The 18521-nt window shown below is 39.8% G+C and overlaps 1 protein-coding gene across 1 annotated transcript; it reads right to left on the reverse strand.

Moving 5' to 3' along the window:
* Positions 1–1594: 1594 nt before the first annotated feature.
* SQLE (squalene epoxidase) lies at positions 1595–18241 on the reverse strand. The gene is made up of 11 exons (XM_027645681.1): positions 17555–18241; positions 15157–15409; positions 14693–14873; positions 11924–12020; positions 8760–8873; positions 6982–7153; positions 6602–6697; positions 6019–6161; positions 4834–4930; positions 4226–4313; positions 1595–3442 (listed from the first exon to the last, which is right to left on the reverse strand). The coding sequence occupies exons 1-11, from the start codon at positions 17843–17845 to the stop codon at positions 3250–3252; spliced, it is 1725 nt and encodes a 574-aa protein (XP_027501482.1). The 5' UTR covers positions 17846–18241; the 3' UTR covers positions 1595–3249.
* Positions 18242–18521: the final 280 nt, after the last annotated feature.

Consider the following 18521-nt stretch of genomic DNA (forward strand, 5'->3'; position numbering starts at 1 on the left):
TTTCCTATCTAACCAGTCTGCAGCGCAGCAGCTGTATTCTGTGTCCAGTACTGGGCCCCTCAGTTCAAGAAAGACATTGAGGTGCTGGAGCAAGTTCAGTGAAGGGCAACAGAGCTGGTGAACGGTCTGGAAAGTGAGTCATCAGAGGAGTGGCTGAGGGAGCTCGGGGTGTTCAGCCTGGAGGAGGCTCAGGGGAGACTTTATCACTCTCTATAACTACCCGAAAAGAGGTTGTAGCCAGGTGGGGGTCAACCTCTTCTCTCAGGCAACCAGAGGTAGGACAAGAAGAATGGCCTCAAGCTGCACTGGGGAGGTTTAGGTTGGACACCAGGAAGAACTGAACAGTTAAGCATTGGAATGGGCTGCCCAGGTAGGTGTTCAAAAAACAACTGGACAGAGCACTTAGTGCTGTGGTTAATTGACATGGTGGTGTTCGGTCAAAGGTTGGTCTCTTGGAGGTCTTCTCCAACCTTGACGATTCTATGATTCCATGACACTGTTTCCTCTTTCCTCTCCACCACGAGCAAGTTTTCATACTCCTGCACAATGTGAACACCTACGATCTCAAACCTACTATCTCACCACTAGGTAGCTACTTCTCTTGCTCCTTCTGCTATCTCCCTTAGCTGCAGCTGCACCAGTCTTGGAGCAGAGGGATAACCACACGTACAACACACAACTCCTGTGCCCACAACACTTAATTGAGGACATGGGACGCTATTAAATGTTGCAGGGTACAAATCCTTAGAACCAACCTCTTCAGAGTTGGTAGATACATGGACAACTCAAGTTGCATCAAACACATGTGTGTTGTGCTCCTCTCAGATTCTGAACCATGCCTGTGACACAACTTTCCTGGCACGTTGCTTCACTTTGCTGCATATAGGCGTAGAAAATGAAAATCAGGGTTCTTACAGACCATCTGCCTATGACCATACTGTGGCTTAGCATGAGCTGCTGTTGGATTCCATTTCTGGCCATTTTACCTACAGACATTGCCCACGCACTGCCAGCTTTATTCTAACTCTCAGCTGACTCAAGAACTGCTTTTATGCCTTTCATGCCTTCCCCTCCACCCCCGCCAACATCCCTCTGCATCCATAAGAAAATCTCTGCAGTCAGGGACTATGGAACACAGCTGGAAATTCTGCCCTATGACTCTTCTTCAGCAGGGCAAAGTGCTGCTGCAGCCACCAACCAGAGTAGGTGCCTGGCCAACACCACCTGAAACCAACTCATCAGTAACTTCAGTTAGAAGCACACCCTGTGTTGCTTGGTGTCACAATGATCCCAGCTGGTTTGATACTTCAACATAAGGCCTTCATCTTGTCCTGAGGACAAGGCACGTAGCCATTTCATGGGTCTTGTTTTCAGGTTGGCCCTTCTCACACACACATGCGCAAAATTTGTCTCTTCCCCCAGTAATTTCCAATAAGTGATTGTTACCCTAATCATCAAGAGACTTAACCAGGCACCAAATTCAAGAAAAGAAAAGAAAAAAGTCCTTACACATACATGCAAATTTAAGCACACTCATATTTCCTGATCAATTAGGATTGAACAAAACTCATTAACCAGAGATACACAACAGAAATAATCTACATATATTGTAACTTTTTATTTAAGTAAGCTGAGGAGGTGTATTTGGCTCAAGACTTTTTATCCTTGACTTTAAAGAGACTGACTGCAAATAATATAAAAAAATAGAAAATGTAAAATTAATCAATATTTTCAAAATTGTCACAAATTTTGAAAACACTTGTATAAATTCTGCAAACTTTGTGTACCCTTAAAGGGGCATCATTTAGTTACCATATATAATGATATTTGAAAATATTAGTACTTTACCCTAAAGTTTAAACATAGACATATTCATGATGGGTGTAATTTCAAGAGGGTATCAAAAGTGATCATGGTTAGAAAAATATACATACTTTTGCTTCTGGAAAAGAACAGGTCATATTCATCAAATAAAAATACTAAATAAAGTCTCTCCACAGATTTTTTTCACAGTCCAAGATAAAATGTGTTTATACACAGCTTATGCAAGATGCCATTTTCAAGATAGAGTCACAGTTTCACCAGTATAGAAGAACAAAATCTGTTACTGTTTCCCAGACTGTTGGCTGCACCCAAGTGTGATTGTTTAGGCAAGCCAAGAGTGGAGCCATCCCCAAGTCAAACACAGAAAAGGCAAAGTAAAATGCAGACACACAAGAACAGAGGAAAGCACACTGATAATGAGAACATTGAGAGGAATAGTGACCAACAGGAATAGATATGAACTTTTTAGTAGCATGCAGCAATTCCTACAGGAAAAATAATCCCACCATACTCCAAGTATTAAAAGGACACTTTCATGGTACTTCTCATTAATTTTTAGAAGTAATATTAAAGATTACTCTCTACTGGAAATAGCCCAGACTGAATTTGTTTCAGTGGATAAAGTTTGTTGCTGTGCTTCAGTTTGTGGTAGTGTTCAACTTCAGTTGCACACACAAATCCAAACTCCCAAGGTTTTAAAAGGAAGTGAGATAGGAAGAAATTTCCAAAAAACATGTGCTTTCAGTACCTGAGTGCACTGCAGTAGCCAACACAGCTATAGTTTGATTATTACTTGTTTAAATAAATTCCAGTGTAAAGAATGAATTCAGAAGAGCAACATGGTACTGGCAACAATGACTGAAGTTAAAGATATGGTGACACATCAAAACTTGACATCCTTTACAATGTCCTTTTAAGTGCCAACAGGCAGTATCTCACCTGCAACTGAAACAGAACAGAGGCAAATCCTAACAAAATAACCCAATTCAAGAAGGTTACAATACTTCACAGTAATAAAGAAACAGTCTATAGAACTACTGAACAGAAAAAGCATGAAGGATAATAGCAGCATATGGTTTACAGTTCTCACTTCTCAGTTTATTAATATTAGTGGTGCACTCAGCAATGGGTAAAGCAAGGAAAGAAATTCTGTCAAAACTGGCAATTATCTACCACGTGTTAACACTTAATTATGGTCTTTGTAAACAGCTAACTCCTTTTTGAACTTAAATTGCAAAGAAAAGAGTATTTACATATAATATATATGTATATAACCACAAAACCAAAATTAAGTTAAATCCTTATCAAGGAAATTGCATTTTGAAGAGAAGAAAACATAATACAATATTAAATAGTACACGTCCAAAGATTTTGAAGGCATTGTGATTTCCTTGTTTTTTTCCTCCGGTCGTTTTCCCCTGGATTTTAGTAGACTAAATACTTCATTTCAGAGTAAATAAGTGGAAATATTATAGAGCAGCTCCGGTAAAGAACAGCTCCACTACTGAAAACTGCTCGAGGTGTGGTGATCCAGGACTCTGACTTAAAGCAAAAATAAACGGCGTATAAAGCCACAGCAAAGAAGTGGCCAATCAGTACCATTGGTTTAGGAGATAACCTGCATTAAAAAAAAAAAAAACAAAAAAAAACCCCAGCTAAATAAACAGAGTCAGAAAGCACTGACAAATTTTCATTTTACAAATAGAGATCTCACTCAAGATAACACCCCCCCTTCTGATTTAGGCAGCTCTGGTCCTGCCACCTCAACTAAAAATTACAAACTTGGTTCTCTTGCAGCTGCTTCACACTCCACACTCCTCCTGGTCACTTCTACAGCACAGCCAACACAGCCTGCTGCTTTCTCTTTTCCAGTACTCTGTGTCTGCCTTTATCATCCCTTGGAAGAATATTCTCAACAGGCTCTTCAGTTTCAGCTCTCATTCCAAAAGGAGAAATATAAAAGCACACATTCTCTCACATGTTCAGAGTAGTATGATTTACTGTGCATTCATTAGTTTCTGAGGGGTCATTCAAATACCTTCAAAGCTAGAGATTTCCCTGTTCCTTACAACCTTTTATAAGAGGCCTCACCCTTCACTATTCTCAACTTGTCTAGTAGGGAATGTCTCCAGCAGCTAATCTGTTGGTCTGGACCCCTCCACCTCATTCAAACTCCTGTGCTACCTACACTAACTTCTCTTCAGCTTTTGGTGGCCTTCTTTACACAGAAAGAAAGGGAAAAAAAAGTCAGCATTTAAAGACAGTTTCTAATAAGGTTCCAACCCTTAGTATAATCTTAATTACACAGGCTGGTGTGGGCCATTCTCCCGGTGCAGATCTCACAGGGGCTCACAGTGCTCAGCCCCCTTCACATTAACTACTGACAGCACAGTGAACTTACACAGAGAGCAATCCAACAGGACCTGAGACACATTCTCCTCCAAGTCTGAAGTAATGGAAACAGGCTGTCTTTAGCTGATGCAAGGAATCTACAAAATGAATTAAAATGACTCAATAAATATATTCAACACATACAAGAAAATTTTTCTGCCTACACAACATTAAATCCAGGACTTTGGTAGCTGTTGTTCTGTTCAATTCAGCTGGATTTTGAGATGGTTTTATTTAAGGAAAGGATATCCTTACAGAATATCTACATATTTTTGCATTAACTGACACAAGAAAAAGTGCTTCCTACTTTTTTCTTTGATTGTGGGGTTTTTCTTCGCTTTTGGGGTTTGTTTTTTTTAATACTAACTTCAGACTTGCCTTCACATTGCTAAAACTCAGTTTACATCACAATAGAACTAAACCATTAGGCAGAGAACATGAGCTAACTTATTAAAATCCTTTGATTAATATATTTTTAATATATATCAATATACATACATATTTATATTTCATATACACACACAAACACATGGATGCATGGTCAAACACATCCCTTCCCCAGGCATATTTATTTATCAAGTTGTAATTAGTCAGAGATTATCGTTAAAATATATTTACCATCTCTGGCAGCAAAGAGTTCATAAAGTGCCTGGGCAAGAACATTCACTACAAAAGAATGAGATTTTTTTCTTGACCAGTAAAATGTTCTTTTTGCCTGAAAAATGGAAAAACAAAAACAAAGTCAGTAAAATGGAAGAGCATTCAAAAGATTTCCAAAGAGGTGGCAAAAGTCATGCTCATGGAAATGCAGAGTGGATTAAGTAATGTGCTAGATCAGTTCAAAGTGAACTCATTAAGGAATTTTGGAAACTTGTTGAAGTTTGGAAACTTCGAACCAGTTTAGGTTCCTCTTACACTAAATATAGGGGGAAAAAAAGGTAGTTCCAGAGCATGCATCCTAGAGTAGGTGGCTGGGGTAGGTTGGAACTTGAAGGAACTCACCTAGTTCTCTCAGTTGACTGATAATAAGTAGGAAATAACTGGAAGTCTGAGGTGACTAGCTAAGTATCTGCATTTGATCAGGTAAGTCCTGAACTGTCCTGACATTCAGGGTCCCTCTAAGTGCTTCTCAATTTTCAAATACACTTTTGAATCACCTGTTTGTAGTCTATAATTATAATCTGTAATTTAGCCAAGACAATATGCCTAACCTGATCAAAAGCAGTAAACAAATAAATAAGAGCTCTTATTATCTACTCATGAGAATTGTGAGTTTAAATTTCACTGAAAAAATAAACCTTGCTTGAACACTGATGGTGCTGATCCTGGGAAAGAAGGATGTCTTCTGACTTACTACTGTGAGATTAATTCAGCGGGCAAGAGGCTCGTGGAGCACTGAGATGTGTCTTGAAAGACTTGGTACACAAGCTCATTATTCTCTAAGTTCCACTCACACAAGTGTAATGGTCCAAATCCACCACATTTAGGACCAATCTGGATACAAATACACTACTAAGACTGGAATATCAGTTTATATTAGCAAAGCATTTTGACTGGACACAGCACACCAGTCTCCTTAAGTAAAATACAGCAGGTCTGTAAGCACAGGTTGGAAACTGCTTTTTGCCACACAGTCACAGCACTCCCAAAGCACAGCTCCCCTGCTGAATCCCTGGTTTCTAATTATTCTATCCAAACCTTTGAAAACTGCTTTGAAAACTTACTTGCCTGAGTTGCAGAAAACTTACAAGTGTGTCACTGAATTGCAGCAAAAGCTGCCTAAAATCCAAAATAAAGAATCACCTTAAGAACTTCAGAATCTTCATAAAGGTCTGGAATATCCTGGAGCAAACTTCTCCATATTTTAACATCATTTAAAATAACACTCATTCCTCCACCAGTTAGAGGGTGTCTTATATTATATGCATCTCCTAAAAGAAGAACACCTAGGTAGAAGAGAAAAAACAATGGGATACTGCATGGCCATTACAGAATCTTAGAACTCAAGCCCTCAATTAAAAAAAAAAAAAAAAATCAAATATACTAGGAATTCATTCCCACCAGAAAATAAGATGAATAACACTAGAAATTAAAAAAGAAAAAACAAAGCAAAAAACCAAAAAGTATGTCTTTAAATTAACAAGCTTAAAAGTGTTTTAACATGATCAAGGTCAAGCTATTTTTTCCCCACAGGTATACATGTACATGTGTCAAAAAGCACAAACACACACACTCTTAATTTCCTTTTTTTTTTTTTTAAATGAAGTTTTCTTATAAGTTTTCTGTATAAGCTTGAGCAACTGAGTAAATTAAACTCAGAGATAAAAGAAGCATTGATTTAAAGTCAGGCATCAATACAAACATTCCAGTTAAAACTAGAACACACCTTTCTTGTTTACAGCTGAAGGAGGCAAGAAGCTGGCTGGCATAGTCCTCAAACGGTCATTCTGAACTGCTATTAAGAACGGTTCCTTTAAATGATCTGCAATAACCAAATATTTTAGTTACAGTACTTAGACTAAGTCAAAAATAACTTGTACGTAACCTATTTTAACCTCTCCTTAGAGATCTAATCCTTCTGGATTGCCAACCTCACCAATGTGAGCTGAATAAACTGCGTGATGTGGAAGCGAGGAAGGGTTACGGTTACTGGACCAGTAACCACGCACATGGAAAAGCCCACACAGTTCAATGGATTCAATGAAATGTGTCTTTTTTGGGGCATATTTAAATGTGACAATTATCTAGAAATCTTTCTAGACTCACCAGGCAGTTGTGGATGAATGTTCTCAATCATGTATTCTTTTAAATTTTTGGGCATTTCCCCTCGAATATCAACAAGGACCCGAGTCTCCGTTGAAGAAATCTTATAGATTAGCACTGGACTTGTCTTAGCTAAAACAAGTTCAGCATAATTAGCTTTAAACTGTGGTGAATCCTTAAAAAGGAAAGAAGAGGGAGAAAGACTGAGACTGATTAATGACAGGATACTAAATGTCAGACATACAAAATAATTTTCTAAAATACTTTAAAATAAAATTCTGTATCATGTTAAATTTGTGTTATTTGTCTCTTAAATTAAGTGTTTTCAAAAAGAAAGTTCTGAACTTCAGTGTAGTAACAATTCTTTTGCCAATACATTTTAATATTTACTAGAATATATACTACTTTATACATTTCATTTGAATACCTCATCAACATTTAATGCATGCCATTGAAAACCTGTAATACAATCAGTGTAGTAGTTTTTGGTAAGATCATTCTGTTTTCTTTTCATAAAGAAAGTGGTGGGAGGGAAAGAAATGCACTAGTCTGAACACAACTACATGGAGACATCAATGGAGGAAGAACCATAGGGTCCTACCTAGTGAGGTCTTAAACAAGATTCCAAAACTAGACAAACTTGAGTGGTGCTAACTGAGTCAGGGACCCAAAAAATGCTGAAGTTCCTCCAAGTCAGTGTCCCCAGTACAGTGAAAATTCTGTTAATTTTGGTTCATTCTCCCTTAATGATTTTTTGCTCCCTTAATTATTTTTTGCAGCAGTCACAGAGTGTAAGACCCAGCCAGGACTTCTACCTGGGTTCTCCAACCACCCAGCTACCAACCCAGATTCCCAGTCCAAAACCAGGACACCACCTTCTCTCTTCAAGTTTATACATCCTGAAGGCAAATAGGTACCTGTTTACAAGGTACCACACACCTTCAGGCAGGAGCACAGTTTGGGTATTCTAGAGTATAAACTGTAGGTGGTTTCAGTCACAGCTGCCAGCATGATTTCCACCCCCTGAACAAATACTCTAAGTATTGTGAAAAAAGGAGTGTCACCATCTTAGGTACCAGTATCTTTCACAAACCTGTCAAAGCCCCTATATCCAGGGTAACAATTTTACAAACTGGGTTCCAGGTTTACACTGGTGCCCACTTCTGTTCCAGAGCTTAGTGCTAAATAAGACACAGCACTAATAGTGCACATAGCACTGCCTTACATAAGATGCTGAAATGTTGCTGTCTGTCTAAAAATAAATTTCTGTGAACTGGTCTAGTGAATTCAGTGCTCAGTTTAAACTAGCTATGTGGAATATCTATACATTTTTTTAAACCTTCCCCTGTTCAACAATATGTTTAAGATTAGCACTATACTCCACTCTTAAAAACAGAAATCTAAATTTAACCACAATATCTACCTTAAAACACAAAAAACAAAGCCAAAGCTGGCTCACAGATAGTTTAAAGTGTTTTAAGAGTTGAAAATATGATCTGTAACTATATCAAACATGAAGTCTCATATAGTAAGTTCAACTATCCTAGAGCTGGGATGGCGGATGCATCAACAATTTCATAGAGGAAAACAAAGATCAAAATTTCCAAGCACTCCTCAAAGGGACACAGAAACTGACAGAACAACTGGAAAAATATCTAAAAGCAGAGTTCTAATTGATTCTGTTGGAAAAGGTAATAAACAACAACAAATTCAGTGAAATTCAGACTCACATAAAGAAGCAGTAGCATACCGGCTTATATAGTATTATGCATAAAAGTTACCTTCAAAATGCAACCAACAAAATGGGATGAAACAGTAACTTTACTGGATATCAAGTTTTTCCTAAACTTGGAAAAAAGTCCATCAGCTACAACTGTAAGTGGTGCATGAAGTTCCTGCAGCATGAAGAAAAAAAATAAAGATTTGACACTGTCAGTTTTGCTTCAGAACAGTGAGAAGCAACTCAAGCTCTCCTTTGCAATTGTACATTACATGTTCTACAAAACAATAAACATCTAAGAGGATCACAGACTATACTAACAACATACGTATTAAGAAATACAGTATTTTTTGCCTCCCTCTTTTTCATACCTACTTCCTCTAAAAGCTCATTTAATGATATATTCCAGCTTTTTTAGACATGCATTCAGATAACACAGTTATGGGAACAGTGTAGGAACTTGGATAAGAAAAAAAGACAAGAAAGAGGAGTAATTTCTCCCTTCAGCCTGTAATGCTCTTCAAAAGAAAAAAAAAAAGAAATTTTAAATTAAAGAACCATGCATAAGCAACTGAAGAAAACCAAACCAAAGTTTAACAAACTGATATGCAGTAAGCATATAGGATTCTCTTTCAAAGACCAAGCAAGGAACTCTGAGCAGTTCCCAGTATACTGAGGAGCTATAACAAATAGTGTATATAGACAAAATACAAATGTGAGTAGATGTTCCCTTCTACCTGCAGCTTTCTCAATGTCAATATATTCAGTAATTGAACTTCAAATGACAATAGATTTACACTAAGCATTAGTCTTTGGCCTTCAGTAATCTCATATGCTTGGCAGAAGCAGTAAAATACAGTTTTCCTTCTAAGCTTTCAGGATGTAAGTAACGAGACAAAAAAAGGCATGCTGTGTTTCATTAGTACTCCCAGGAAAACTTTTACTATTGGATGGAAGCATCTGGTGAGGCACTATGTGAATGGGTTACTCCAGGAGCACTTGCCTCCAGCATCAGAATGGACTCTGTCACTTCACAGAATCATAGAATATCCTGAGCTGGGAGGGACTCACAAGGATCATCAAGTCCAACTCCACTTGGTCACACAAACCGTAACATCTTTTGCTGTGTGAGGGGAAGTTGGACAAAATCAGATGAGAGTAGATCTGAGTAAAATAACACACGTTTTACAGTGTCTGTGCTTACAGAAGTGAGCTCCTGAGTAGAGCTAATGAAACCTCTTCCCTATGGATTCCCAGATAGGATGACTGCAAGCTAATTACTCCTGCAACGAGACCAAAGTCACCTGCCTATATGGGTTCCCTGGTGTCTAATGAGCTGAACATTCATGCTACAATTTTTCCACAGTCAACATACTAAACCTGGAGTCTATTCAGCTGCCTGGCTTTGATAAATTTTGTAAGTTGACTTTTAGCACACTGTCTAATGTAAACCTCATTTAAGAGAATAAAAATCTCTTTTTGTAGTGGACAAGAGGGATGGAGAGAACAGAAAAACGCAGACACACAACACAGATCAGCCTCCTTTCTTTATGAAAGCAGGTTAAGGAATGTAAACAGCCTTGGGTTTTGTTTTATTACTCAACTAAGAGCTGTAAGAACTCACAGGTAGGGAAACGTAGCTATGAAGAAATGTTTAATTGAAATTTCTTACACTAGATTTCTAAAATCAAAGGAGTTCTAAGGCAGCAAATGAAACAGCTCTTTCTAGCCACTGAACTTCAGCATTCAGAGCAAAACATGAGCTTGTTTATCTCCAGTATACAGATAGAAACAACACCTATGCTCTCAGGAACTACACAGGTTAAAACACAGGTCACTCTACTGCTGGTGAAGTCAGTCATGCTTAAAATTACAGTAACAACATCCATAAATGCAAGAACCTTAAAAACAAAATTCAAAATGCAAAGTAAAATATGCATTATCTTTTTCCACTGCTCAAACAAAATAAAACAAAAAGACCCCTATATGTTGCTGGATCATAAAGCCAATTGGATTTGAGGAAAAAAAAAACAAAACAAAACACCAAAAACCCCACCCTTCTCCCCCCAAAAAACATCCTCCTCTCCAAACTCCCTGTCTTTCTCACACCCATCTGTGATTCAATGGCTTATTCTATTAGAGTGGATTTCCTAAAATGGTTTTGTTCATTTTACATTACATGTAAGACAGACCAATGAACAGGACTTGGAACTCCTTCCTCCTCCAGCTACCTCAAGAGGGGTCAAGGACGTTGTAACCTCTCTCTTACAGCTTCCTACTTGCAGTACTTTGCCATCAAGTGGGCTGAAATGCCATTTGCCTGAGGCGAGTCTAAAACCAGCTTGCTCTCTCACGGCTTTGGTAAGTACTTTTAAAAGGCTCTCTCACATATGGTTTTATGCTACTATTCCTTAAGTATGAAAGATATTGTTAATGCTCAGGGCAGGATCCTCCAGCTACTCAGGAACTTTCTCCATGTACTATGAAGGGCAGCAGGGCATAGGCAGGAGAGTCCCATCTTCCCCATCACAGCACATCTGAACACACTGCCTACATAACATTAGACAGCAAAGGAATGTCAAAGTCAACAAAGAAGCTTAAAAATTTGATTTTTTTCTAGAGAATAGGCAGTATACCTACAACTTCAGCACAGAGGTTCTATCCAGACTGGTCTTTCCTAAACTTTTTAAGTTCACACAGTTTCACATTTAGTCAGCAATTTAGCATTAGTTGATGCAAAGAACGTTAATCAAATCAGTGATACAACTAAAATTGGCCAGAACTCTCTGTCATCCAAGAAATGACTGGACAGAGCTTTCGCTATGAAGAGGTAACTTATTTTCAGTCCCCCACTAGCTAATGGATGTATATGTGGAAATGTAGACCATTACACACAGTCAAACCACAAATCCTAATATAACGGGTTTTTTTCACCAGGAACTCTCAAAAGATTTTAAACTCTAGACATACGAATATTGAAACAAATAATGAACTGAATTCTCCAGAGACACTGAAAACAGAAGCTGCATAACAAGTTACAAGGAGAATTCCAGGACTGTATTTACTAGAAAGTAATCTCTCTTTATTAAAGCTTTTGCTTTCTTGATAACTGCATTATTTCTGCACCAGTGCTCTGAAACACAAGTTTTAAAAAAATTATATATATAAATCAACCCTCAATTTTCTCAACAGTTTAACAAAGATCATAACAGAAAACTGTCTTACCTTAGTGTCTCCAGTTTCTTTGTCCTTGTATTGAACACCCACCACACAGTCATCTTCCTCAAGCAACTGCAACACAGTCCCCTCAATGAATTTTGCACTGAAATGGAGGGGTTAAAACAGAAGAGGATTAATGATGCCAACATTTCAAGGCTCTAGACATTGAAGAAAAACCAAATTTTCACTAATCTTGTCTCTGCCAACACAATTTCTTTAAAACTTGCAAGGAAGTGTTCTTGCCACTTTCTGAAGCCAGATTAAATGTCAAAAGGTGTTGGTCATTAATTTCAGTTCAACATTACCTTTGGTTTGATACCTGAATATTCTAAAAACTGTGTGCTTATCTTAAACACCCTGCCACTAAGCAGAATCCCCAGCTGTGCTTCAGGTGCTTCATGGCCAAGTGGGAGATGCTGAGAGGAGTTTCACATCTAATAGTGGTCAGAAATCTGGCAGCTGACTGAGTCATCCCAGTGAAGTGGTGGGAACTGCTGACAGCTTAATTCTCCAAGGAGAATTAAAGAGCAAGATCAGCAGCACCTAAATACTTAACATGTACACTAGATAAAAGTGAGGCATCTAATTCTCAGAACAGTCCAAACTAATCTAACCTGTTTAGGATACAGATGTCTAGGTTGGTAACTCAGGAATTCAGGATACATTTGGTATTGGTTTGGGGGTTTTTTTTTGCTAATCATGCTTTTAAAGTTCTGCAGACACTTCTCTTTGAAGGAAGCGTCCCTTTCTTCTGCCTCCCAACCAGAGCTCTTTCGGGTTCAGAAATTAAATCTCTGCAAATTTACATCCCTTGTTGGGTTTGAGTTGTTAGACTTGATCACAGCACTTCAGACTTAGCAGTTCAAAATGGGACACTGTCTCTCCCTCACAAATACTCCCTATCTAGGTGAAATTCCAAGACTTGGAGAACTAAGCTAAAAGTCCACATGCGAATATAAGAGCTTGCTATTTCAGGCTCTCAGAAGGAACACAAACAGTTCAATTTATGTCTTTTCTACATGCCATCCAGCATGGAAATTTCAGAACAGATCATGACTGGCTTGATTTGCCAGGCAACAGGCACTGTGGCTGTAACAAAACATGAATGGTTAAGTGTGAGCACACTGACAAACTTCAACAGCAAGGGAGCGCAGCAGCATGACAGTGAAACAGAGCTCTGCAGATCCTATCAGCTCTAAATTTCTTTTATAGTTGTCATTTCAGTTACCTATGTAAATGCTCACTTCTTTTTCTGGTTCACACCCAATATAAATCAGTTTATAATTATACAGAATTAGTTTACTGTTACAAATTTATGATCCCCTACCTCTTACCCTGAAAAATTAATTTTACTCATCTGAAATGAATTCATATTGCCTAGTACTTATAAAGAGGAGATATTAATCAGTAATAATTATACCCTGTATTTTCACAAGCTTAGAGATGAAAAACAAAACTTCATGGCACTATTAAGAGTTCTTGTTCCTTCCTCTATCTAAACACATAGTTTTCAATGCTGCAATTCAAATGGCAGACAAGCATACACAAAACAGACATTAATGAGTGTGTAGAAAAAGAGGAAAGAATTTAATTCAAGTCACAAACATTAGTATTTTTAAGTTTTTGCTTCCAAGACTCTGTACAGCTACTGGAGTTTTCTGCAAGTTGAACAAGCAGGTAACCAAATTTCACTGAACTTGTAGCTTCAACAAGAAGGCTTTAGTCTTCAGAGCTAGTGAACACGATTGCTATTAATTTTAACCGTACTACAGAGCTGTTAACTTTTAATGCTGCTTTTAGTAATTCATATAACAGATATGATAAGAGAGAGCAATTTTCCAGCTCAGAATAAAGACATGTTAGGTAAAAATATGATAATGCCATATTTCCCTTGTGAGGGGACATACGGCATTTATCATATTTTTCGGGGAAAAAATTATTTAGGTGGGAAAAAAGACAACATGAAAAAAAATCACACAGAAAACAGCATCTAGAATTGTTTCAATAAATTTTTCCTTCTCACCTCTTCTATAAAAGAAAGAAAACAGTTAAGAGAAAATACCAAACACAAATTTTTCTTTTCATTATGAAAAAAAAGCGTCTTCCGGATTCTGAAAAATACAAGTTAGTAACTGGGAAGAGCTACTTTCATTTAGTGCTCCTTTTTAGTTATTTTGCCCCACTTCTTGTTGTCAAAAAAAAGCAAACGAACATGCAACATGCATGCAAAAACTTGATTTCTGGCATCACTGACAACATCAGTGGAAGACATACATGATCCTGCCCTTTGTAGGAGGGTTGGACTACATGACCTTTACAGATCCCTTTGAACACAAACCACAATCTAAGAAATTATGCCAGATTTGCCACTCACATCTTGGCCAAAGAACTTCTGAGCATTGCTCACCAAGAAGAGGTCACTGCTTCTGGTAAAATGCCAAACCCAAGAATCAGCAGAAGAGAATCAACCATGAACTGTCCCCCCACACAGATGCGTCAGTACCTTGCCTAATATTTAAAGCCTATATTCCCTTAGTTTAAAGAGTTACTTGTCCCAAAGGGTGGTGTATATATGATATATGTGATGCATATGTAACTTATGAACTTGTCTACAGAAAGCAGGATGAGTAACTATAGCTGCTACTTTCTCTTACTCTTGTTCATTGCAGCCCTCCCTGATGGGACAGAGGGAAATGGTTAAGGAATCTCATGGATGCTGTGAACAGTACTTTTGAATCTCTAGATCCCGACTGTGCTGTTCACAACATGACTCACTTGGGCTCTGCCATAGCTGCCCTTCGGAGACCCATGATGAACTGGCCATGATGAAAAGATCTTCCACTGGCCACACGTCCATCTTCACATGTCGGATAAGGAATCTCAACCTCTGATTTGCTCTCTAGGTCATGAATTATGTAACCATTTACCACTTGTGCATCAATACCTTCTACTGTATCTGCAAAATATAAGTCAACAGATGAGTTAAAAAAAGTCTTTAAGAAAGCTTAATTGGGTATTAAAGGTATTTCTTTACACAGGGTCCAATTTTCTTAAAACACATATTAAAAGACAAGTGTTTTCAAAATGGCAAACTGGAAATACACAAGTGATCTTAATTCAAATGTAAAGCACAGATATTATTTCTTAATTTTTCCACGTAGGTGCGTTTTTACTAAAAACTTTATTGGGTGTAGTAACTGTTGTGTTACACATATATATACATTTTGAATTGCACTTACCTTCAAGACCCAAGTCTCGAAGAGCATTAAATCCTCCAGGTTGCAACAATTCTCCAACTATCCTGTCAGGTTCTTTCAGATCCCGCTCTATCACTGTCACCTTTCTTCCATCCCTTGAGAGCACTGTCGCCAAGGAAGAACCAAGGACACCTGATCCCACAATGATAATTTCTGGATCATATTGAGGCGATAATGTTGTATTTGGAGCTGTCTCTGTCAGATACACATCTGAGAAGTTCACTTCTTTTTTACCCTTGAGAAAACAAAGCCAACAAAGTTACACATGCTGATGTATCTGTACCATACCTTTGTCAGAGGGCTGACTTTGAACTAGTTCTACTCTGAGCCAGGGACTGAATATCAGTAGGTGGAGAGCACCTTCCAGTTTAGTTTTGTCTGAAATTAAATCCATCATACTCTACAACGCAAAAAAAGTACAAGAAGAGAAAAAAACCCCAACATCCCTGCAAACAAAATCAAGACCCTTGCTTAAAACTGCCCTGTTGATCAAAGACAAACCACTAACATAAGTGTCAGGGAGACTGAAAGTAGCTATAAAAGAAGGTAAGACAAGGCAGACCCATATTCTTATTCTATAAAGTAAGACACTGATGCCTTCATGCCAGGGAAGCACTCCCACATGGAGGCCTTAGCACTTTGCAAAGAAAAAGGTATCAGATTTACTGGAAAATGTATTTCTCTGGAAAACATATTTCTCTTCAATTTTACTTGTAACTAAACCTACCTAAGTACCATAATAACAGCTTATGGTAATACTCAGCACGGAAAAGGATCAGCAGAAGCAGCTACCTGGGAAACGTTATTAAGAAGTGGTCCTGAAATGAAAAGTCATCTGACAGTTAAAAGTATAAGGAAAAACATCCTTCACCTACATTTAAAACTTTTAAGAATTGACATACATCGGATTGGACATCAATGAACACATAAACTGGTACCTGAAGATGAAGACCAGCTGTGCTATAGAACCTTCCCAACAGCATCTAATCACATACACTTCAAAGAGAAAAAAAGTTGTAAGGGCAATTCCAGTGCAAAGCTGCAAGTCATTTCTCCAGCTGGTAGAAGAGAGTTCAATTCACCGTTTCACAAATGCCTTGGTATTGCAGTGCTGACAGTGGTAAAAATATGATTGCATCAGTGAAACAAATGCCCAGAACAACACTGACACTAGAATTTCTAGTGGTATAGTGTCATATTTATGTCTACAGTGCAGCAAGGGAGTGCAAAACTAACTATCTGAATTCAGGTAATAGAAGAAATTGGGGTAAAGGCAGGCTTTACCAGAAAAAACAAAATAAAAATCCAGAACCTTTGACTTGCAGCCAAAAACAGTTTCATGTTCTTTAGTGCAAGGGGTCAGTGTTCACATGAAAACGCCCAGAAGTACACAGGACAGTAGCCAAACAGTGCCAACCACAGATGTAGTGGATATACATGTCCTGTCCATGGTCTTGGACGGCAGGACTCCAGCTAAGCTCCAGGCACCAACTGCAGCTCTCCACCATCCCACAGCAAGGCCCACGCTGGGCTCAAGAGAACAGACTGTCTGAGCTCAGGTCCTGCACCTATTGTACAAGCAATAGTTCAGCAATAATTTCCATGTAAATCTATCTGCAGTTGTCTAAATAAATGTGATTTATCCACAAATATTAGGAAGCTAATCACAGAGCCACAGAACGGCTGAGGTTGAAAAGGGTCTTTGGAGGTCATCTGGTTCAAAGCCCCTGTTCAAGAAGGGTCAGAGCAGACTGGCCTGGGACATGTTTTGGGTACCTCCAAGGTTGGAGATTCAGCCACCTCTCTGGGCAACGTTGCAGTGCTCAGTCACTGTAAATAGTGCTTCTGGATCTTCAGAGCAAACATCCCATGTTTCACTCTGTGCCCATCTCCTCTCGTCCTGTCACTGGGCATCGATGAAAAAAGTCTTGGCTCTTTGCACTCTCCCTTCAGGTATTTACAAACATTGATATACGTATATATAGACATTGATGAAACCTCTTCGAGCCTTCTCTTTTCCAGGCTGAACAGCAGCTCAGCCTTTCCTCAAAGGAGAGATGCTCCAGTCCTTCATGTTTATAACAGACTGGCAACTGAAGATATTTTTCTGCAAGTATAATAACCTTTTAATACAAATCTTTCTTCAAATACATTTGACTTGACTCCACAGAACCCTTGGTGCATCACTTCAGTTTCACTGTTTCTTTTGCCATCCAAAACTAACACAAAATATGACAAATCAGACACCCAGTAATCTAAAGACAAACCCTCTCCACCCCTTTCTTAGCTCTTTTCTCTCACCAGGGCAGAGGGGGTCAGTGGCCAGAGGGATGAGCAGAGGGACCTTGGACCCCACGCGCCACGTCTGAATCAAACTCACCTTTCTGGATTTGGGTTGTTCGACTTGTTGAGCCCCCGGGGTGGGTTTGGCCCAGAAAAATCCAACAAGCGGCAAAGCTGAGAGCACATCAGAGAGCATCCCCAGGTGTGACTTCTGCTTCTGCTGCTGCCGCTGCCGGGGCCCCCTGAAGTGGTACCTGTAGGACAGCAGCAAGCCGAGGGAGAAAAATACCAACATGGAGAGCAGCACCTCCTTGTTAGCATAAGTCATGAGGTCTCCACACTTTTTATACACGTAGATGAAGGAGGCGATGCCCAGAAAGGTCCACATCGTGAGGGTCACTGCTCCCGGCTGTTCCTCCAAAGCTTCGCCGTCGATAGCCCAAACCGGGGCTTCGTGCGAGGGGTGAAAAAACGTATATACAGAAACGAGACCACTTCCTTTGCAATGGAAGGGAGATCTCAATGGGAAAACTAGGAGTCCCACAAGAGGGACAAGTCCCAGGAGCCTGGACAGAGGTTCCGAAACCTCAAAAAAAACCCTTAAAAAAAAAATAAAACGTCTTCTTAAGAAGCCCTGAGCTCCGCGCGGCTCCTCACGCACACACGCGACGCCAGAGGAGCTGGAGCTCGTCCCGCCGCCCCCAGGTCGCCGCTGCACCGTGCCCAACCCCGCTCAGTGCCGGAGCCCTCACGCCCGGGGTCTAGGGCGGGGCGGGGAAGGGCGGTGCACGCCCAGCGGAGCGCGGCTGATGCTCTACCTGCCCGCGTCAGGGCGCCCCGCAGCCGCCTCACGGGGGGGAAGATGCGGCGCTGCCCGGCCCAGTTCCCGCGGCCGGCGGCGCCCACGCATGGATCGGGGAGGGTTGGAAGTCCAGGGGGGACCGGAGGTGCGCGGCGGGACGGCCCCGCGGGAAAGGGGGCTCCCCGGCCATGCTAATGAGCAACGGCCGCCACCGCCCCGCGGGGACCGCGCGCCCGGGCCGCAGCCGCGCCGGCCAATCGGC

This window comes from Corapipo altera, unplaced genomic scaffold (assembly GCF_003945725.1).
Source record: "Corapipo altera isolate COAL_440 unplaced genomic scaffold, ASM394572v1 51, whole genome shotgun sequence".
Classification (NCBI taxonomy): domain Eukaryota; kingdom Metazoa; phylum Chordata; class Aves; order Passeriformes; family Pipridae; genus Corapipo; species Corapipo altera.